Raw genomic sequence first — 23,728 nt, forward strand, 5'->3', positions numbered from 1 at the left:
CAATTCCCAATTTGCCTATTGCAAGCTTCCCTGGGATCTCTGTACCTCAGCTCTTGAAGATCTGCTTTCTCGTGGTCTGCTTGGCTAGATCAGGCCAGGTTCACCTGTTTAAGCATCATTGCAGCACTTGGCAACATTACACCATGGACGGGCAGTATATAATATAGTAGCTATGTATCAGAAGTACATGTTTAGCAAATGGGTCTTCTGAGTTAATCTGATTCACAGGACTTTGAGCTATCTCCCTTTTCTTCCACTCTCAGTCTCATTCAGCCTACCTAGTCAGACAAACAATGCCCCAAGTGGGCAGAGGTATAATATCAAATATTAGTCTATATTTAATTTGGTTATAATACTATTTGGTCTGTTACCCATTTTACTATTCCAAGCTGTCTCATTCCTGGCTAGTCCATGATTTAGTGTATCACTGTAACTACAGGTATTTCTTAATTTAGAATAATGTTGGTATTCCTCCAAGGAATTTATTAAGCACAACGTTTTAGAAGAGCATTACAAAAATAGGCTAGAATGAAACCAGTTCAAAATGTCTTTCCTTCAGTTTGTTTGAAGACTTTGCACACATTACTTACACTAGTGGGTCTTCTTGTGGATATGGTGTAAAATTCTACGAGAAATGCCCCAAAAGTAGCTCCTGTAAATGGAAGTTTTCTCAAACCCTGATCATTGAGAAGTTCACTGTGCAAGCACATTGGAAACAGAATGGAGAGATAGCAATAGTAATATCTGAAGCTCAGAAATGGGCTGGAAAATAAACCTTATTTGGATTGTAAGAGAGAGGGAGAGAGAACTGCAATGTTATAATGTGCTGTGAACTGCAAAGAGCAACCAAATTCCATCCAGAAGACCATGTTACCCTTGCTGTCCATAATCTGTCACTGCAGTACCTTGTATTGCAGCCAAAGTATAAGATTTTTTGAAAAAATTACACATATTTTCCCAGACATTTCAAGTTCTCTTCTATTGCCCAGGTGTGTTTGCAAACTGTTTTATATAGGTGGTATTCAATCCCAAGTGCCTGAAAAGTAGGACAAAGAGTATGAGCCATATCTAATTTACCTGAATGCAGTGAGTAGAATAGAACAGAACGCAGTTGATACTCTATTGGTTGCAGCTGGACCCCCCACCCCCAAATTAACTGATTTCAAAGCAAGCATGAAACTCTGGCTAGGTTTCTTAGCCTTGAGAGGAGCATGTTCTTTTCTTCTGTTGATATAAGCAAAATCCATGGTTTTAGTCATAGCTTAGAAGAAAATCTGGCATTTAAAGTTTAGCTATAATGGGATAGCATGCATAAGTGAAAGCTTGAATGCAAAAGAAAGCTATGGATTATGTTGGTTTCCAGTATACACAAGAACTCAGCATGAATGGCAAACCTCCAGGAATGATTTGAAGATTTGAAGACAGAAGTACTTTCCTCAATGACAGATCCCCTTCTTACCAGAGATCCTCTGAAAATGAATTAGGAATGGCTGCTGTTGCTTTACTGGCTTCCTGACAGACCCTGGCCTGCTCATCTGCTAAAGTAGCTTCTAAGCTCTTCTACCAAGGAATGACTCTTCTACTCAGCTCTAAGAAAAGAAAAATTAAAGGTGTTTTGGATTCACTTTTCCTAAGTACAGAATACCAAGAACTTAACAAAATATTCTAAAACTTAAGAATGCAAGCAGTGGTTTAACAATTTACACTGTTTTGTATGTAGGGAAGATTTGCATAAAAAAATCCCCAGATGTCAAGTTATTTAAAAACTGGTTATTTTAATAAGAGGAGAAGGAAAGTGTGCAAAGCAAGCAATCTAAACACAGGTACCAGGATCATGAATAAAAATGTTGGCCATGAATTCTGGAAGTTCTAGTCCCAGTACATCTGGAGGTGACTACATTGAAGAAGGCTGGCTTAAACGTATGAAGAGAATTGAGAATTCTAAATACGTTTGATTTTCAAGTATTTGTGATTTTGACCTTATTTTAAATATTGATTTTTGTAACAGAGGAAAAAGAAAACCCACTTCCATCTGACTGCCTAGTCTGCATTCTTTTAATTGGTTTTTGCTCTGAAAAAAATGCATGTGAAGAATAATGTTAAAGAGTGCTTTTGGCTGTCATGGTTTATGTATTTGGCTTGTCAGAGCTCTTATGTGCTCCATCCCAAGAGCTCTACTACATTAAACCAAACTCCAGGCAAGTAGCTAAATCTGAAAGTAACAAATATTCATTAATAGCCATATCCGTCATATTTTTAGAACACAAGAACCTTCCTCTCCTGTGACTAGATCCACCTATCCTTTACATGCATCCCAGGTAGGAATGTTTAGGCTCTATGGGAGGTTCATGAGTTAGGGGCCTGGAGATATAGCTCTATTGAGAGTTATTTTGAGGTGGCATACAGGTAGCTAGCTAGATTGATTGATTTGGGGTACTAATGGTCGACCTGGGCAGCCTTTATAGTTTGTATGCTTTGGATTTTGACATTAATTGTGGTTTTAGTAGATGATGGATTTTATGGCTTGGATTTGTGGGATGAATTTGTTTTATGTTTTACTGAATTGCATTGCTGAGAACTGTCATACGTCTAATGATTTGATGGTATACAAATTTAGGTGATGAATAAATAAGAACTGACACAGTGTACCCAACTGTGGGTACACCTGCCTTTATTACTTTGCATTTTTTTCCCCACAAAGGACACAAGTATCCACAATTGTGCCAGTCTGATAGTCAATCTCTCTTGCTTGTTGTCCCCATCATCTGTAATTTAATGTAAGAATGGGAAATTGTGAGAATGCTCAGCATCTCCACCAAATTGTAATTCTCTGGGATCTTTGTAAGAGAGTATCTAGGTGCAAAGTATCATAAGATAACTCTATCATTTAATTAAAAAAAACACCAACAGTAATTATTGGTAAGCTGTAAAGAGAACTTACCAATCATAAGGCTACTATGAGTGTAAATGAGCATCTGAGCATCTCCAGGTGATCTGGAAGGTGTAAATGAAATAAAGTGACAGTACTGGTAGGGAGTCAGCTTTAGAGTGAAGCCATTCATTTTGGTAAAGATTCCTTAGCTATAGTAGCCTATCCTCCAGCATGGCTGAAAATTTATTTTTTCTCCATGGTGATTCACTGAGGAGTGGCCACACCACACTCCTGAGGTCTTGGCTAAGGAAAGCATGGTAACTAACTCACCCTTTCATCAAAGTGGTCTATCACTCTTGGAAAGTAAGTTGTGATGAATGTGATTACAATGATTTCAGGAATGTAGAAAGCTTATCACCAGTTCTCCTCCTGGAGAGAGCTTTGATCTGCATGGTGTGGGGATCCTTTCTCACACTATGTAAGCTATGAGATAAACATCAGCCAGAGACAGATGATAAGCCTTGTTTCATGGTAGGCAGATAGCCAGTGCATATGATTCACTCTGAGTTTTAAATGTGGAATTCTCTTTTCCCCTTCTACTTAGCCCTTAGGATCTATTACACTCTTGTTTTACTCTTAATAACATGCTAGAATAAGCAAACATAAACACACACTGCCAATTGGAAAATATCTGGCCCTAGAATTTGTGATGCTGCCACAGGCTTATAACAAGCAATTCTCCCATAAAACATCCACAGTAATGGCCAATAATTATTTGCATTTGATAAGAAGTATCTGTCCTTAAGAGTCAGTTGTATATTATGGAAGTATTATTTGGGATTGTACATTCTTAGTGATCCTGTAAAATTTGTCCAGTCAGTAGCATAAGTTTTAGATAATACACTACTACAGATCTGAGTTAAGTACTTTTTTACCCACTGTTTGCTGTCATGGGGAAAAGAAGATAATCACTTCACTGCCCATTCTAGGCTACAGACTGAGTCCTATAGCACAAAGGACTTATGAAGTAATAAATCCATCGAATCACTCCTATTTCCAATCCCTGTGCCAACATTTCAGTTTGATAGAATCTTACATGAATTCCAGAGAATGGAAGCCTCAGTCCTAGAAGATCTGATGTTTATACTAATAACCTATCTTGTGGGCATCCAAGGCTATCTCTGGAAAAGCTGGTAATATCTCATGGTCTCAAGTCAGGGAAGGTAACATCTAATAAAGATAGATTAGATTATGTTACAGCTGGCAAAGTCAGATGAAGTAGCTCAAATTTAGGCAAGATAAGCAAGATCTCATAAAAAATTGTTGCACAGACTCCAGAATGAAACAGATCTTGGCAAGCACATATAATCTGTGCTGTCTAAAGGCAGCTGTAAGATGTTGTTTCAGCAAAGACAAGGATGGTACTCCAGATACTGCTGCACTTTGTCGTTTATATGTTATATGCTGTTGGGCTGAGTGTATTCAATTGGAGAAATAAATTTGATCCTAAAAGATGTTCAGAATACATTTGCTGCTACAAAGTAATAAGCTTAGCTTTAATATTGATTGAGAAGGTTGATAATTAAGTAATGTTTGTGAATATTTGGCTGAACCACATAGTCCAGTACAGAAGATGCTCTGTATGATGATATATTTCAGTGGAGTGCAAAAGCTTCACATAGCAGAATCCTAAGTTTGATTCCTGGCTTTGGTTTCCAAGGGCAAGAGAGAGATTTGATGTCTGAGAAGCAGTGCCATAACCAAAGAAAGCAACTGAATGACCAAGAGCCTCACTTGGGAACAAAGTGCTAATTTTGCCTAATGCTTCATATTTTGAGGACCTCTGCTCAGGTCTCTGCTTCCATTTTCTTTGTCGTTATTTTCTCAGAAGAACTTCTACTGGTCCACACATGCAATTTGCATAGCATGAAATAAGGACTCCTTCCTTGCCTCTGTATGTGAAAATCAGTGTGGTGATGACAATTGAATTAGGTCACCTGGATTCTACATTGCATTCATTCATGAAGCTCACTTAGTGACCTATAAAGTTGTTATGAAGATAAAATGGATGCATGGGAACTATATACACTATCCAGAAAGGTGGAATAAAAATGCAGTAAATCAGTGAATATCTTTGCATGGTGCAGTGGCTGTTAGGTAGGTAGCAGAAATGCAAGAATGATTATTAATAATGGATAGCAACAGCAAGAAATAGTTTCAGCAGCAGTGGTTCAGTTTAACACTTTGGCAGATTAAATGGTATGCAGATTGTGGAGAATTGGGATCAGCCCTAGAAATTGGCATAATCTTTACCTCATTAGGCCTTGCAGTACATTAAAAAAAATCCCTTTTGTGCTGATAGGAATTCAACAGTGTAAGAATGATGCCAGGGACTGTCTTCTGCTACTGCAGAGTTATTTTTCATGCTGCATGGCATTGTGTTGAATACAAGGGAATTTAAGAGCAATTCTTTTATGTCCGTGGATTTAATCAGAAGACAGGATAAAGTTGATAGAGCCCATTTCTGTGTACATATATATGGATAAGAGCTTTTATCAGCTTGCTGAGTAAACTTGGATAGGATATGATTGTACCATAGCTACACTTCTGGAATTAATCATGAAAGTCATGTTACCCAATAATTGCAGAGCTTCACTATGAAGTCATAAGCCATTTCAATTCATTAAAAAATAAGTCAAAGTAAATAACAGTCTCCAAGTATCAGTGATCAGTACATGAATTATGGATAAGAATGGCAGAAGGAAATATTCATGTGGTAGAAAATGTATAAAATTGTGCATGGGTATTACCCAGTAATGCTTAAAGCTACAGAGGAAAACTTGTTTTGAAACTATGGTGGAATGGAACATTACACAAAGCTAAATTCCCCATGGCATGTTTATACCTTTGATGTACTGAGAACCTAGTAATTCAGACTGTGAAGTTGAAACAACTGTCTAATGTTTTAGAGAGTAAACTCTTTAAAACAAGTATGCCAGCATGCCATGTAGGGAAAGACACGGTATTGTATATCCATGCAAACTCTGAAATGTGCCTGTTTACTGTGGGACTTGAGTTACGAATGTACTAACTTGGGTTTTGCACTAGCTCTGAATACTCTTAGGCTCGTTTGAACTTCTTTTTGCTCAACCCCTCCCATTCAAATGTTCTCAGCAAATACCAGTCTTTTAAGTAGTGTTTATTTTGTCAGCATATAAACCATTTTTAAATCACAGGAGGATTCCTATGTTAAACCTCAAATCTGAAGCAAAGCAACTTTTTCTTGCAGTTATCATTTCTAAAACCATGGAATGATGCAGCTAAAATAAATCCCCTTAAGCCGCTTTTGATTTCAGTGAGACAAGGTTTATATATGTTTAACTTTACAATTGCATTAGTGGTTCTAGCATCTAACATCACTGAGGTTCTTGGTCAGCTCTGGTGTTGTCTCTTGAGGGGGAGGCTATACTACATGAGAAAGGAGGTCCATGTCTTGGAGATGTGTGTTAGACTACTCCCACAAACTGAAATGTTTAGTATTTTTGTCCATTAGTTTCATAGCTTGGGAGTTCTTATAGCTGGGGCAGCAGCATGTGTTAAAAAAAAAAAGACTTCTTCCCAATGATGATACTCCACAGAAGTTTATTCCTATTTGAGCATTTTTGGAAGAGGCAGTACTATTGGGAAGAAGAGCTTCATTGTGGTCTCTTTCCATTTTATCTGGGATCATAGGAAGAAGCAGGACCTCTGAAGGCCCTATGGGGTGGCTGCCCCAGATGCTGGATGCTCTGTAAAACTACTATTGAACTACTACCTCAGGCAGCAAATGCTGGTAGAAAATAGCAACAGCCTCCTGATTGTTCTTCCTGAGCTTTCTGGCTAGTCTTCTTTACTGGACAACCTTTCTATATGCCACATAGCTTTTCTAAATGCTTAAACTGTTGGTAAGCCTTAGGTGAATGAATGTAGAAGCGAGATTCAAGTAGCAGTCCAGTCTGTTTCTGTATATAGCGTGAAGGTGGGGAGGTACCATATTATCCATCAGTTACGATAGGCCAACCTTTGAACTAGTAATGCTGTAGTCTCCTGAGTGACTCAGCCATTCATCTCTGCTAAATGATCTGCACCCCTTAAACTGGGAATGCACAACTTCAGCTTGAGGTCCACACCAAAATTTGTGCCCTGTGTCAAGGCCACTTTGAAAAAGTAGACAGGGCTCAGGCTATTTGAGGAACAGATTTTCAGGAGTTTTAAGCCATGAGATTGGTTTCTTAAGCATCAGCAAGTCTTAAACCATGCAGACTGCTTAAAAAACAAAGCAAAACAAAACCTCTGGAGATCAAAGGATGGTTGCTTGCAGGCTTTATGTAGCCTCTGAATGCCACCTGTCAGACACTAGATCTAAGATGCACTGGAGGATGCATTTCATTGCTACCATTGAACTCAGGTTCAGCTTTCAGTTCTAGACATAGAAGAGTCTGCAGGTGAAATGTGTTCTGCCTTAACATTGCAGCAAAGTCTGATGTGCTGGCCTGCATGCAGCAGTAGCTTCATTCCAAACCATGCTTGTTATTTTTGCTAGGATTTCATTGTAGCCTTGTAGCCTGCACTGAAATGGAAAGATAGGATATACAATTTTAAATAGGGGACCTTCAGCGATAGCACTCAGTGATAAAATACATTTCTGTCAAAAAAATTTGCAGTATTATTCAAGATCACTGTTAGCAATGATAGAATAATGGCATGGATCCCAAGGAAAGTCAGCTTCAGCTTACATGAGAATTGTGTTATTGGAAATAATATTCATATTCTTAGAATCATGAAAGTACTACATTTTATGCCACTAGCTCTGCATGAACAGCTTTCTTCTGGAGTATGGTTTTGAGCCTACGATAAGTTGTAAATCTAAAGAAGTTAATGGAAGAAAAGTTTCTGTCTGCTTATTGCCCCTACAGTCCCCTTTGCTTTTTGAAAACTTTCTCTAGAGGATTGGGGAGACTTCTGAATAATGCCTAATGGAATGGGTAGAGACTGGGACAGGAGGCTTCAGCCAAGATCAGACTGACAATGAAGTAAAGTTCCCATCTGCTCTTCCTTTCATAGCTCCTACATGGTACCTCACACTGTTCATGAAATTTCCTAACTAACCAGAGAAGCTTGGGTGGAGGGCAGAGGTTGTTGGAGGGCACATGTGTCAGGAGACAATGAGGAAACAGATTTTTTTTCCATTTACTTTCTTGAACAACAAAACTAATTTCTCAAGTTCACAAGGAAAATTCAATGGACAAAATACCAGCTGTCCATTTATAATTTTCATTCATCTCTCAAAATGGATGTTGTTCCCAACAGTATATTCAAATGTTTTAAAGGTAAAATAGGAAAAACCCTTGAGTAGTAAATTAGGCATGTATAATAGGAAATAAGTCTTACAGAGCAAAGAATTTCTAAATAAACCTGAACTGGCCAAAGGTTGAATTTTGAGGCCAATTAATTTAATTCTAGATTGTGTAATTGGGTCTAATTATCTTCATACTCTGTTACCCTTCTCTCTCATCCCTTGCCTTCTCTCTTTTATCTCCTCCTTTCTCATTTAAATAGAGTTTGGAAGTTCTTTGAGGAGAGATTGTCTATTTCGTTCATGTCTGATTCTCTGTAACACAGAGATTAACTGTGTTGTGCTTGATGTTCTTTATAAGTCTGCAAGAAGATTATTTTGGCTGGACTGTTCCTATCCTTTCATTTTTAAATTTGCAGGGTTTCTAGATGGCAATTTGCTAATATACCTGTTCTGTTTTTATGCTAGGATAACCAATAAGTATGGCAGGATAATTCATTAGATTTTCCTCTTTATTCCATCAATAGTTTACTAAAATCATTAGTCGCAGTTCTATTCCCTTACACCTCTCATTGTTTCATAGTTTTGCCATTTAGCATGGGTATTGGGGAATGGGGGTGGAGGGCAAATGATGTCATAAATTATTTGGGCAAATGACATAAATAACATATTGTACATCATTTGCATCATGATATCATGAGGAACCTGATACAGATTGTATAATCCTCATTTACCTAATGACATAATAACAAAAGAAGTTATTGTGGCTTCTACTGGATGCCAGTGCATTAGAGATCCACCATTTTTTAAAATCTCCCAATGATAATATTCTAAAATTATGCATAAGAACTTTAAAAGATAGCATTGAACAGTGTCATTATAAGGCTGCATTAGAATAGATATGTGTTTAAAACTGATTACTTCCATTGCCTAATAGTAACACTATTATAAGCTGTCCCTAAGTAAGTAAGCAAATTAGTAAGTTCCAAAGTGATCCAATTTCCACTGTTTGAGTCATTTATACTCATACAGATGTACTTGATTCCATGGGAACGTATAAGAGGCTTAAATGTATTGCATAATTGTTATCCTCTGGAAATCCTGCACTTCCTTAAATTTCATTTGGGCGTTGCTGATTTAGCACATTTGGGGTTGTCATATGCAAACTTAAGGGTGAAAGCCTGCCTTTACTTTAAAAAAGAAAAGAAAAGAAAAAGATACTGAAAGATAGGATTTAACTCCAGTTGTGATTTATGCAGTTGCAAGATATGATTACATTTAGGCCTTCAAATGATTTGCTCAGGCAGGTGGTCCAGTAAAATGTCTGAAAAACTCCTATGCTTATCAAATTTTTAAAGTTAGAAGTAGGTTTTTCCTATTCTTTAATTATGTTATAAGAAGGCATCATAAAATAAAAAGACGTGAGGTTATTCTATTTTGTCTTTTGGATCATGTATCCAGTTACATGTAATGTTCTTATATTTAAATCTGCTGCAAATAATAACAAGAGTAACCATTTTTTAAACATGCACAGCCCCACCAGTGGCAATATTAGTTTGTGTGAGGTTTTATAGCACCTAGCATCTGGAATATAAAATGAAACCCATGTTTTGGCAGCTACAGAAAACAATCCCTTATCTCATTAGGAAATCACTGGGGACATCCTGTAATTGTAAACTTTCTCTGTTAAAAGCCCAGACTCTTGGCATAATTCTCTGCAAAACTTAAGCATTCTGATACAGTTTGAGGGACCTTTTACTTCAGATTCTTCCTGGATAACATTAGCATGAAGTCTTGATGCCAACATGACTATATTAAGAACAACTCTTACCACAAGAGAACTTACAAGTGCCAGGCTTTTTTCTTCTTTTCTTTTCTTGTAATAATATATATTTGCCTGTGGCATTCAGAGAACATCAGTGGTTTGTTCTAGATGAGCTGGCTTTTTGAGCTGAACTTGGAAATGATTGAAAAATACATTTATGATCAAATGATTTTCACATGCAACGCAATAGTCTCCTTTATGTTTAATGCAATTGCTGTTATTGTTTAATTATCATAGAACCATCAACATCCTGGGAAGAAAAACTTGCCTTGATGGTAATGGAAACTATTCTTCCAAAGCTAATTCCAGGTTTGGATGTGGGAGCTGGTTTTTTTTTTTTTTTTGTATTGCAGCCCATTATGAAGGTGAGAAGGTTTAAGTAGTGATGCATTCCTGGTACAGCTTTCTCCTTTCTCTGCGTGTCAGGGAAACAGATTAGAAGCTCACATTTCTACTTAGTGGCAAACCATAGTTGGTTATTGAAAATTATGTGGCAAACTGTCATTTGTCAGAAATGTGGATTAGGTATCCTAGATTGTAGACAAATTAGTTAGCCATTATGTAGAAATAGAAGCTTTTAATTGCTTCCCTTTGGGTATTGAGGACTAAAGTTTGTGTCTACTCATCTTCATAATAACAAGCCATCATTAATTGTTACATATAGATTTGGGGTGGACACCAAGTGACACATGCAGAGCTGCAGCTAATACACATAAAAGTAAGCACAATATAATTGGCTCTGTTGCACAACGATGTACTGATAAGGTCTTTAAGAAATAGGTAGACTACAGTACAGAAAATTATTGGAAAAATACCCTTCCTGCCATTTTCCATTCTACAGGTCAGTTTTAATGGAACAGTTTATGAAGCTAAGCTGACTGAAGCTTGCTTGGTAGCAGTAGCAAGTGAGATAGGTTAAGGGTCTTCCCTGTATTTTTTATTCTTGGGAGGTAACTTGGTGCAATCAGAAATCTTAGTTTTGTTTGATTTGAGAGGTAGCTTTTATTAGGGGAAAGGAAGATGTTTTCCTATCTGTTAAATATTCAGCAGAATCACTTATCTGGGGTATGAAAGGGGTGAACAGGCAATTAAAAGGTAAAAGACCCTGCTAGTGACATTTAAATCAACTAAGTTGCTTATTGGTGTCTTTCATAGGACATAATTACCCAAAGGGATGGGGTTCACACAACAAGCGATGTTAAGGTATGGTTATTACTTTGTGATTTAGTATGTTCTGTGAACTCTGCCATTGTCTCCATTTCATTATTTTATTGTTGTTATGTAAAAACAAATACTTAAAAATACAAAATTAGAAAGGAAAATAAACCAATAGCAAAAGCAGATCCAATGACCTGAGAATAAAAATGGAAAGTGCATGTGTGAGCTTAAATAGAAATAAAAACATTTTCCATTTATTCATATTTAATATTTTGCTTCCGAATGTCATTTGTAAAGATGAGAATCTATTAGGAAGAGGATTTTTAATATAGTTAATAAATGGTAGTTACATTTGAGTAAATTTGTTCTTATGTTTTCAAAGTTTTCAGGGATTTTTTTTCCAGCCAGAGCAATTTTCCATGCTTTTAAATACCAGTCACCCAGTGAAAGCATTATCTTAATTTTCCAATGATTGTGTTAATAAAATGTTTCATCAGTTTAAATGCCTTAGGAAATATAGATGATATTTCCATCTGAGGATTCATTACAAAGGTTGTCAGATGGTTTCCTTGGGGATTTTTTTTTAAACTTTTAACCTAAAAGTCTGGCTCAGTTGGATGTTCCTGCCAAAGGTGATAAGAGACAATTTGCTTATAACCTGCAGAAGCATCTGGGTGGTGGCAGTGAGGGGAGCAGGGGCTCAAGAAGGGCAAATGGTAAGACCAGCATCTCATGGTAACCTCTCTTTCATATGTTTGTTGTGATAGTGCATGGACATACGAAAGGGTTGGAGCTTGCACCGTGACAGCACAAAGATACTTTCATCATTTTGCTCCTGTGGATGCCTTTGTGATCCTGTCAGCTTCTGATGAAAGCAGGGGGGGCAGTGACCTGAGCTGAACACAAATATGGATTTCAAGGATGATGGGCAATGGAATGCTTTGCCTATGAAGGGTACAAAACTAGGTGTCAGAATTTCTAAAGCTGGAACTCAGTTTTAACTGTAGAACAGTGGAACAACTTCTTGCATCCAGATGATGTTGGCACATTCCAATAAAGGGTTTTGTTTCCAAGGGTTGTGCTCACCTGTTGAACTCCATAGTTAACAAGTAATATTAGAAAGGGATGAAACTTTCAACTGAGTAAGATTTAGAGAATTACCAGGAGATGCTGTAGTTTGCAAAGCAAGCAGAAAACAATTTACCCAGGAAATTAAGGGAGAAAGCTTTTGTAGGATCTATTGTCATCTTAGTCTTGTGCAGCCACCTTCCATCCTGAGTGCAATTATATAAGAAGGGGTAGCCTCTGCCAAAACATAGATTGCAGGAAGGGAATTTAAAGAACCCTTTGCCTGCATCTTATCCTAGAATAACATGGCTAAAGTGATACGATTTTGGGGTGATCAGCTGAGAGCCAGGGAGAAAAATTCTTCCTAATAATTAAGTCCTATGCACTTGAATATCATTTCATAGTCTCCAGTGGTGCTTACTCTCTAGTAAGTTTAGAATTGCAGGCTGCACAGATTGGGTTGCAAAATGAAGATTGTGAAGGCTTAAAGTGGGGCAGGTGAGGATTTCCCATGTCTCTACTTCAGTCCTTGGTATAGACAAATATGACATATGCACCTGTTGGCAACTTGATTTTTTTCACTACAGTATAGTGTTTACATTGAATTATTGCAGTGATCTTCCATCACATGAATAGTGAAGCCAATGGACCTATACAAAATGTATTCAGCCCTGAAGTTCTGTGCATTGTGGTAAATGAGAAAAGCAAAAATCATGGCTATACTCTTTGCGCTAAGCTATACAATGGTATACTCAGTTTTAGCTTAATTTGATGTATGAATCCAGGCATCATTGATTAGTTAACTGAGGTTTATGTGTAGGCAACCTTTTTGCAGCTGGTTGCTTTCAGTAGTTTTTCAGCTGAGAGCCAGAAAAGATAATGATCATGATGATGTGATGAAATCACCAAAAGGGGCAGAGATGGAGTTTCCTGGCCTTGTTTTTGATGTGTAAATATATGTATATTTGCATATGCATACACATGTAAAATAGATACGTTAAAGATTCCATGCATCTCCTTTACTGCTTATTTTTAAAACATGGGAAAATGCATCACTATAATTCAGTAGTTTATGACATAATAAGGGGGCGTACAGGATCACAAAATGGCTGTGGGAATAAATGCAGCTTCTGTGTCTGAACTAGACTGCAGTAGTTTGTTCAATAAGCTGCTGTTGAAAGGAGCAATGATTTAATGGTGAGTGCAAAATAGGAAGGTTGATACTTTCAGTCACATTGATTGTACTGTATCATTTGGCCTAATGTAAATGCAATGCTGGGCTCATATACAGAACTTTCTCAAGTGGCAGTCTTGGTATCTGCTGCCTTGTTGAAACTGGGTTGCTGATAGCTCGCTTCACTGTGTTAGCAGGTGAAAGATCCATGTTTGCTGGGCAGGCAATGATGACTGTACAAGTCTGCAGCAAGTCTTCCATTTGGCCTTATAGCTCTGGAAGCTAATATAAGAATACAGTGGAGTGATCCTTTGCTCGGTCTTCAGAGTGACCCTTTAACTGAATAACTTGAATTTTGACCAGAGATTTGCAGTTAATAATTAAAAATATATCCTTTGGTAGTTCATGTCTGGGTCTGTGCATGTAATGACATGCAGAGAACCTCCTACTTGCTCATGACTGATGTAGTGAACCCTCTTCGCTTTGTCAAACATTGTGTATCAGCAGTTGCTGAAATTAGAATGTTGCAAAGCTGAAGCTTCATGCTGATGTTGTCTCTGAAGGCAGGAATCATAAGTGAAAAGATTGGAAAATGAGGAAGACTTGGTGTGTGGAAAGGAGCCTCTGTGATAAATTAGGACTATAAATGAAAAAGTGGTGATAGGGAGAGTCAAGGATATGTGAAAAGAGTAGGTCTCTCAAGCCAGAAGTGAGGGGAAACCAGACGCAGAAAAAAGGAAGTCAGGAAATTGCCAAAAGAAAGGAACTGTTTCTTAACTTTCATGTTTCATACAGGATACTAGCTGGCCATGAGGCTTTGATGACCGCTCAGTTTTACTCGCAGGATACATAATTTTCCCCGGCAGTCCTGTGCTCTGTTCTCCTTACCTCATCACAAGGAACTTGAAGGGGTGCAGGCAAAACATCAAAATGCAGAAAACAAACCTTCCTCTCCAGCACACTGGTCCAAAGTCCAGAAAAATGCAGTGCCAAGAGCCTCAGCAGTTCTTTCACAGATAGGCATGTCTGAAGTCACTGGCTGTGGCTTTTGGCTCCACCAATTTTTTTCCTCTGAATGCAGTCCCTGCTCTGTCCCTGCTCTGCAGCTGCTCTTCTGCCATCACCTAGCCCAGCCTTTCTCAATCTTTTGACCCTGGAGGAACCCTTGAAATATTTTTCAGGCCTTGAGCACATTCAGGCTCAAATATAGGCCAGAAGTTACAAATAATATTCATTTCATGTGTAGGCCTGTATATATGCATTAACAGTGTCCTTAAACTAAAAATAAAGAATGAATGTGAACTTTAATGTGAAGTTGCCCGAATTTGAAATAATTTTTAGAACATATTGTGATCTCCCAGGGAATCCCTAGTGACCTCCTGTGGAACCCTGGTTGAGAAACCCTGACCTAACCCTGACTTGCTGGAGCTGGTCTAAAATCTTACAAAGAATCCTTTGAAGGCTCCGGTTCCGTTGTGCCAGTTGGCTGATGCATTAAGTGAATGGGCATGTCCCACCCTAAATCCTAAACTGGAACCACTTGTAGGAGTGCGTTGCAGGAGCTGCCTCTTGTCCTCTAGTGCAGCACTATGGTGGAAGAAGCTGCCATGGGGATATCATTGTAGCTCTTAGCAGGATTTCCAGAATAAGCTCCCTTTGTTTAAAAGGAATGTTTCAAACAGTGATTTTATAGACATTCCCACCACAACGATGGTACAAGGCAAGGTGGGGGGAGTGACCATCCAATCAGCTCAACAAATTACTTTTCTTTATATACTTATGCAAGTTTATCTATCCCACTTCAGCCAGCAATTTATTGAAAAATTGGTGGTGAGGAGTTGGAGCTGGGAGTTTCCCAAAGGCTTACTCAATAGTGTATGAGTGTAATCACGCTTCTCTTTTAATCTTGCAGCTGTTTAACAGCAGTGTTTTTCTTGCCGTTCGCTACCAAGTGGTTAAGAAGTAGGTGGAGGCTAGGAAAAGGGCATTTAGATCTGATGATTTTTAAATAGTAGCACCAGAACCCTTAAATCAAGATTAGGATTGTGGTCTGGGGAGGAGGCAGATTTAACTTTCCATGTTCATACCATGCTCTTGATTAAAATAGCCGCCTCCTGAAGTAATCATTCTCCCCAGAAGAGTGGCTAACAAAGTGATCAGTACCTTTACCAAAATGCTGCCTTTACCAGATCATTAGAAATGGAAGACACCTTCCTTTCTTTGTATCTGGGCACCTACTGTATGTTGTCAGGTTTGTGTGAATTGATGTGAATTGGTGGTGGTGGAGGAGATGGTAGCATTGCAGAACATTTGCTAGATGATCATATTCTTAAATGCTTGAAGACAATTTTGAAACACAGGTTTGGCTGTGAATTTTGTTTTTCATAGCACTTGTCATAAGGAAAAGTGATTGGCATAGCCATTTCTAATTTCTTGTTCCCCATGCTGGCTGGGGAATCCTGGGACTTGAAGTCCACGCATCTTAAAGTTGCTGAGGTTGAGAAACACTGGTCTGGAGACTACATGTCTTCTAATCCCCCATCAGAATGGGCAAAAATACTGCTGACTGGGGATTATGGTAATTGTTCTCTTACAGAAAGGAGAGCATCTGTTGAACATGTTGGGTTAGTTTGTTATGTATCTATTGTTACAAGTGTTGAAGGTTAATGTATCTCATAAATCAGTTAATGCTACCGTGGTTGGCTTCCTGCATCTAATGCAGGGTTTCTCAATCAGTTTTCATGGAACCCTAAGGTTCTGCAAGAGGTCACTAGGGGTTCCCTGGGAGATCAGGATTTATTTAAAAAATTATTTCAAATTTGGACAACTTCACATTAAAGAGGTAAGTTTCATTCTTTATTTTAAGTTGGGCATTAACACTGTTAATGCATATTTACAGGCCTACACATGAAACGAATATAATTTTATATTTGAGCCTGAATGTGCAGGGGTTCCCTGAGGCCTGGAAAATATTTCAAGGGTTCCTCCAGGGTCAAAATGTTGAGAAAGGCTGATCTAATGCCTAAACAAAAAAGCAATTTTCATTTTTTAATATCTTTTAATGGAAATTATGGGATATATTTTAAAATAATAAATTAAAAGGCACTTAAAATATAATCTGTACCCTTCATTGAATGCATATAGGGTGATTAGTGCTGTAGAGAGATCTCAGTTGATATGAGCTGGCATTTTGTATTTTCAAAAGATCTGCAGCCATTTTTTCCCTGCATAGTGTTTCTTTAACACCTAGCACACAGTGTAATGCAACATCTGTTGAAAACCTCACTACAATAATTGACAGATAAAATTCGCATTTTAAGGGGATAATACAGCCATGGTACTCCTAATAATTCAGTCTGATATGGTGGCAGTGTGGAAAGGGCTTAACTCTTCCCTCATACCATTTTGCCATGGAACATCACCTTCTCCAGCTGATAGTTGCCCAAGTATACATGGTAACTGATAATCTCAAACTGGAGTTTCTTTTTCTGCCTTGCCCACCGCCCTCACTACATTTGCTATCCTAAATGGGGGAAAATAGGGCCTCTCTCAATTGCTGGTTAGTTGAGATTCATTTTGCAGTTTCACCGACTGATAAGATTCATAGTAAAGATACATAATCATGGAATCCAATAAAAATTGCATTTCCATAACTGAATAACTGTCATATTTTTTGGAAATTTTTATGGAACAAGTCCATGGTGAAATCTTCATATCTTCCTTTATTACTAGTTTTTCTAATAATCATTTGGGAAAACTAAAACTAAAAGGCTCAATGAGATAGCCTCAATCCATAGGAGAACTGTTTGCAAACATTAAAGGGAGAAAGGGGATCAGCCCCTCTTTTCAGTGATCACGGTGTTAACAAGACCTCTCCATCTTTTTTCCCAGAATACCCATCCCTTCCTGTTATGCTCCTCACTCTCTCTCTGATCTTCCCATAACAAAGACACACTTCTCAATTGCTTTTTGGCTTGGGTACACATTCCATTTAATTCTATATGCAGAAAAAAAGGGGAAAATGAATAAATAACTGTTAATATTAATTTCTATATATTAAACAAAAACAGGGGTTTTCCATGTTGCAACATTCAGCCATATGTTTCCCAAGGGTAAACCAGCTGGAAATCAAGACAGTGTAAGAAACCCTTTCTGGATTTCAACCCCTTCCTTTGCTCTGCCCTCAGTCAGTGACAGTCACTGGCTTCAACATGGTGGGTTTGACTAGGAGATCAAAGCCCCACCCCTGTTGAACATGCACTGCATGCATATAAAAAGAAGCAGGGCTTCAATTGCCTGTATACACTGGCCATTTTGAAGTCTGTGACTGCTACTGCCTCAGTGATAGCTTGGTGTTCTTGAAATCTACTCAGCTTGATTAATGGATTCCCCTGCTTCCTTACCACTCCTGGATCTGTTTGTTTGTTTTAAAGGAAAGAAAGAAAATACCGCACTACTGCCATGTTTGCTGTCACTAGGACTAGAAGGGAAAGGAGCAACATTTGTGTTAATTTCACCTTGTTAAATAAAATTAAGGCCGGTCCATTGTTTCACTGTTCCATCAAATAACTTGCTCCCTCTCCCACACCCCAAAAGTCCAGCTTTTCAGCCTTCCACTGGTGAATTTGTAAGAGAAAAGTCGGGCAGCAATCGGGGACTGAAAAGAGGAGAGCATTCATGCCATAGGTGCAGTAGCAGAGTGGAGTGGTTGGCTTACAAGGCATTGGTGCAGCATGCAAACCAGAGCCCACAGCTTGAGCCAGCACAAGATGAAAAGCACTACATTTAATAGAGAGCTCGAAAAATCAGGCAGAAGTTGCATTAGCTGTTGGCTGGGAGTGGGTTGAAGATGACATCATTCTCCCCCCCCCCAATGGTATGCTTCTTTTGCTTGCATTGGAGTAAACTGGAAGTGTGGGACCACCCTTTAGTCTTACATATACAGTATGTATGTATGTGTCTCATGTTAAACAATTAGATTATTAAATTTAACAATATTGTTAATTTGGACAAACAATTACAAAGAGAAATGAAGCATATAAATGAGTATAAAGGTAATACTAATTAGCTTGGTTCCTGATGATTTCACAGACACGTCATTTTGGCAGCAGCATGGAATTTGTCACTGCCTTCTTCTGGACTCTTTTTTTCAGTTTCTCTGTCTAGCCTACCTTCTTGATATTTCTCAGTGGAAATTTGCAATCCAGATTTAGTGGAAATACATCTTTTCAAATATAGAAGGAAGTGAATGTCCTTACAGCTTTATAGTAGTTTTGGTGGCCAGAAATCATGCCCCCGCCATGTTATTCCATTTGCTACTTCTGACTTAATAAGGTCTCTTCCCCCCCTCACCCCTTTGTTCAGATGCATTATACATACAACCTTTGGATTTTCCCAGCTAGAACCATTGAGTTTGTGGGCAATTGCACAAGAAGGACATTTGAGCTCATTTGACCTAATTAGCAGAATCAATAGATGAAATAAAAACATGAATGGGCTGGAAATGAAACATATTTTGGGTGAGGACAAAACTGACCCTGTCTAATCCAGTAGTCATTCAAAAAACCTAGATATTTGGTGCCCCTCTCACCTGCATCCTGCCATGGCTGATTTTTTTTTAATCTCAGTTCAATGCATGGTTACCCTTCATTCTTGGGAAAAAGTAGCAGCATCCAAATATAATGGTATAATTTATGGCCAGGTTGCAAAGTCTCTTCTGACACTATGCAGTCTGCCTGTTTCTACTGACCATCCTGTTTTGGGGAGAGAAACCAGAGCTCTATGTCTCTTAAGATGCTGATTAGGTTTTGGTGCTCTGCTCTCATGAAATATACATTTACCTTATTTCCACCCCCAACTCCCAAATCATCATGTGCATTTTGCTGGTAGGTAGGAAGGGAAGGGAGGGAACAAGCACATTGCACAAAAGCTGGTTTGTGTTATCTAGGCATTACTAGACAAACAAATAGCAATTTAATTGGGGATTGACTATCTAGAAGCAAAGATAACTCTCACTTTTGTTTAATACATTGCTCTTGCTGATTTGCAAAACTGCTGTGAAGTGAAACGTGACTGGATGGGCATGAACATGTTATTTTCTTTATGCAATAAACTCACAGTGACCTACATGGATGAAATGGAGTGGCACTAATGTTGTTAGGTGTTAGTGACTGTTCTCCTGACCAAAGTGGGTTGAGTCTTTTTTTTGGATGGGGGGGTTGATGTGGGATCCATTTTAATTTCAGTGCATTATATAAAATATCTCACAGCAGGCGCTTACCATTTTAATTCACTAAAGCAGCTATATTATCAGTCATGAATGCTTGTGCAGTATAAGTGACTGGAAAATCTTTATTCCCTAAAACAGGGATAGACGCATAATCACTGGGGAAATACAAGCTCTTAAGCAAATTTTTCAGAGCAGGTGAAAACCACAAGTTCCTCTTCTAAATTACAGGAAGTATAGGAAAGAATAAACATGCATGAACTAATGTGTCCAGAAGTTACGTTCAGAAAACCATCCAAAGCTTACAGCTACAGCATATTCTCTTACTTCTCCCTGCTGTGCCCCAGCTTATTTTCCTGGTTTGTTAACTAACGTCACATCAGAGTTTTCGCGTTCTGGTGTTACAGGGAGGTTAAGGATGAAGTTGGCACCCTGAAGGAGCAAGAGAAGGGAGAAGGAGCACGTACACGTGGCATTTGGCCACAGCTTCATAAAATGTATTTCATGAAACCTTGGGAGATTATCCAGTATTTTCCAGATGAAAGATGTCCATCTGAAATAAGAGAATGTAATTAGTTTGCCTGGAATACAATTTGGGAACCATGGCAAATTTCACTCAAGTAAACATCTGTAGGAATGCTGGGGGAAAATTAAATGAAGATAAATTAAGCAGGTTTTTTTTTTTTCAGGATTTGGGATAAGATTGCCTATTCCTATTCAAATGTCACTGTGTATGTTTATACTTAGAGAAAAGTAAGCAATTGCTCTTCCTTATAACTGCAGGGGAATTTTCCTTCCTTATATTAAGGTGAAATGGTTTGAATGGTATATGAAAGAAGACACATAGGAAATGTATACATCAGGGCATTGGAAGAGGGCAGGGGTCCTGACTGATGTTTATTTCTGAAGTAATTAGTCAAGGTTTATTGTAAAGAGGAAGATAGTTGTGTGATAGCTAGTCCTCTCAAACTACTGCTGTCCAGATTTAAGAGTTGTAGAAAGGAACAAATTGGAGAAGACTAGTGTAGATCTATCTACAGATATTCTTAAAAGTTGCCATTCTAGGTGGGGCAAGAAGTCTTTAATGGAACAGAATATATTTTATTATGGCCAAAGGCCAGAAACAAATCTTTAATGGAGACTCTGATTAAGCTAGAAACAATTTTAAAGGAAGCCATGACAATATATCCCTATAGAATGGAGATTTATAACATTTGGGGCCCAGGGATCTGCATATACTCTATGAGGTATTATGTTTTAGTAATCGCATTTAATAATTTTTCCTTTCTGGCAAAATTAAAATCCACTAGCAACTCAGCTTGTACAGTAGAAGGTATACTGAAAATATTGCTTTAGTCTGCAGTTATAAAATGGCTGGGTTGCATTCAAATACAGACTGAGTTCACACATCCTGCTAAGCCTAAAAGTGCTTCGGACTTAGCTTTATGGATGGGCCCAGCCACTTGATTTATAGCTTAGCAGGTTGCACTGATGAGGGCAACATGGCTGAAACAGTCTTGTTCATGCTTTACTACTACTTTATTAAATGGGATTGAATTATTCATGACTAATTTACTTCATTTATTTCAGTGAGATCAAAAATATGATTGAGAAATTTAATCTGGATGCAGCCCACTGTTCTCTCTCTGTTCTAGTATTGCTTGCGTATTATGTGAGAAGAACAAAGTAATTTACTGTTCACCTTACTGGTAACCTTATTTTGGGAGATAACCCTCTCCTTTTTCTCATTTCCAGAGCTCCAACATGGGAGGCAAACTGAGCAAGAAGAAGAAGGGTTATAATGTGAATGATGAAAAGACCAAAGACAAAGACAAGAAGGCTGAGGGAACAGCAGCTGAGGAAGGGGAGGCTCCAAAAGAGAATGAGCAAAGCCAGCAGACCACCACGGAAACTGCAGAAGTGAAGGAGAATAACAAAGAGGAGATGGGAGACAAGGATGCCCAGGTAGCTGCCAACAAGACAGAAGAGAAGGAAGGGGAGAAAGGTGTCAGCCCAGAAGAACCGAAGAAGCCAGAGCCAGAGAAACCGGACGCTCTGGGCGACACAAAGGCAGAGCCTCCGAAGAGCACCGAAACCTCTAAGGAGGAGCCGAGCTCAGATGCCGCTCCAGCCAGCAGCGACGCCCCTAAATCCTCAGAGCTCAGTGGTGATGCAAAAGCTTCCCAGCCTTCAGAGGTCACAGCTACTAGTAAAGGAGATGACAAGGGCAAGGAGGAAGGGGAGGCCAAAAAGACTGAGGCTCCTGCAGTCCAAGAAACTAAAAGCGACGTGGCCCAGGCTTCAGACTCAAAACCCAGCAGCAGCAGCAGCGAGGCTGCGCCTTCTTCCAAGGAGACCCCGCCAACCACAGAAGCACCTAGTTCTACTCCTAAGGCCTCAGAGCCTGCAGCCCCACCAGAGGAAGTGAAACCCTCTGAAGCTCCAGCAGCAAATTCGGATCAAACCATAGCAGTGAAGGATTAAATTGGACAGCCTCTTGCAAAACAAAACAAAATTAACCACTTAAAACAACCTGTGTCTTTTTTTTTTTTAATTATCTTTTTTTCCCCAGCTCTACTAACTTGTTATGTAGCTGAACTGTATTGCCCAAGAGAGAAACCAAGCAAGCAAGCAAGCAAGCAAGCAAGAAGTGTCCCGTTAAGTTGAGGGGGATGGGGGGGATGGCTGACATGGGGTAATCTAAATAGTATTTTTGTGGGGGAAATATCTAATATAGTTTCTGCCAACTTTCCAAAAATCTCTGCATTTCATTAAGAAGACAACCAGATTGTCTGAAAGTGCAGCATGCCTCTTTCTCTTCTCCTGCCCCTTCTCTTCTTCTTCCTCCTGACCTTCTCTAAATGCATTCCACTTCGCTTTTCCTTCCTTTTCCCAAGTAGGGATTGAGAGCAATGATAGAATTAATTCTGCCTTCTGGGCCAGTGCCACACCAATCAAGTCTTTATAAAAGCAGTATTTCTTGTGGGTTCTTTTAAAATTTTATTTACAGGCTTTATCATTTTGTATTTTTTATGCAGTGGATGAATGGCAACTTTCAGACGAAGCTCACATAGCTGTCCACATTTTTTCTCAATGCCAATCCTGCAATTCTTCTTCCCCAAATATTTTTGGGAGTTAAAAAATAGTTTAAAAAAGCATTCTCATCCTACTTAGCCTACCTAGATTTCTCATGACGAGTTTAATGCATGTCTGTGGTTGAGTGCACCTGTAGTTCTGTTTATTGGTCAGTGAAAATGAAAAAAAAAAATCTGCGTTCATTGCAGTTCCAGTTTCTCTTCCATTCTGTGTCACAGACACCAATACACCTCTCATTGGAAATAAACAAAAGAAAAAGCAAAATGTACAATGGATGCATTGAAATTATATGTAATTGTATAAATGGTGCAACAGTAATAAAAGTTAAATAATTTAAAAAACATTTCAGGTGTTAGCGGTTGCAATTTTATTTAGATTAACTTTTCTTGCTAATAGTGAGCCAGTGTGTATAATGGTTAAAGTACTGGACTAGAAGCAGGGAGACCCAGATTCTAGTCCTCCCTTAGGGAGAGAAGCCAGCTGGGTGCCATTTGTCCAGTCACTCTTTCTCAGCTCAAATTGATACCAGGTTCTGCCACAAGCCAGCAATAAAACAAAACCCTTGTTCCATCATGCATTGACAGCTTCACTATGTGAACTAAAGAGCATGCAGTGTAAAACTGTTAGTGGCCACAGCAGTCAAATATGGACCCTTCTCTTTGGGTTATGAAATTCTGGTACATTCCTCTGAAAGGACGCCCTGTGCTCGTTTGCCAAATCAGAGTTTAGCATAAAGAGATTGGGATTTCCCATTTGCAGGCTTTTGTTCAGAATGTTGACCAGATTGAGATGTGTCATCAAGAGAAGAGAGGCAAACTGAGATCAAGGCAAAGCAAAGCAGGAAAGAAACAGATTGAAAATGGACTGGGGCAGTTGGGAATCAGAGAAAACACATGTACAGTCAGAAAGCAAAATTATGGGAGGATCTGCCTTAGGAGTTGTTTATGAGCCATACCATGCACAGATCCATTGCA

General features: G+C 38.7%; 1 protein-coding gene across 1 annotated transcript in view; it reads left to right on the plus strand.

Annotated features, from left to right (window-relative positions):
* BASP1 (brain abundant membrane attached signal protein 1) overlaps positions 1–23,097 on the plus strand; it is a 67,591-nt gene extending 44,494 nt beyond the window's left edge. The window contains exon 2 of the mRNA XM_063298764.1: positions 21,414–23,097. Coding sequence (XP_063154834.1) covers positions 21,423–22,142 — 720 coding nt within the window. The 5' untranslated portion in view covers positions 21,414–21,422 and the 3' untranslated portion in view covers positions 22,143–23,097. The remainder of the gene's footprint in view (positions 1–21,413) is intronic.
* The last annotated feature ends 631 nt before the right edge of the window (positions 23,098–23,728 follow it).

Source organism: Candoia aspera, chromosome 3 (assembly GCF_035149785.1).
Source record: "Candoia aspera isolate rCanAsp1 chromosome 3, rCanAsp1.hap2, whole genome shotgun sequence".
NCBI classification, from domain to species: Eukaryota; Metazoa; Chordata; class Lepidosauria; order Squamata; family Boidae; genus Candoia; species Candoia aspera.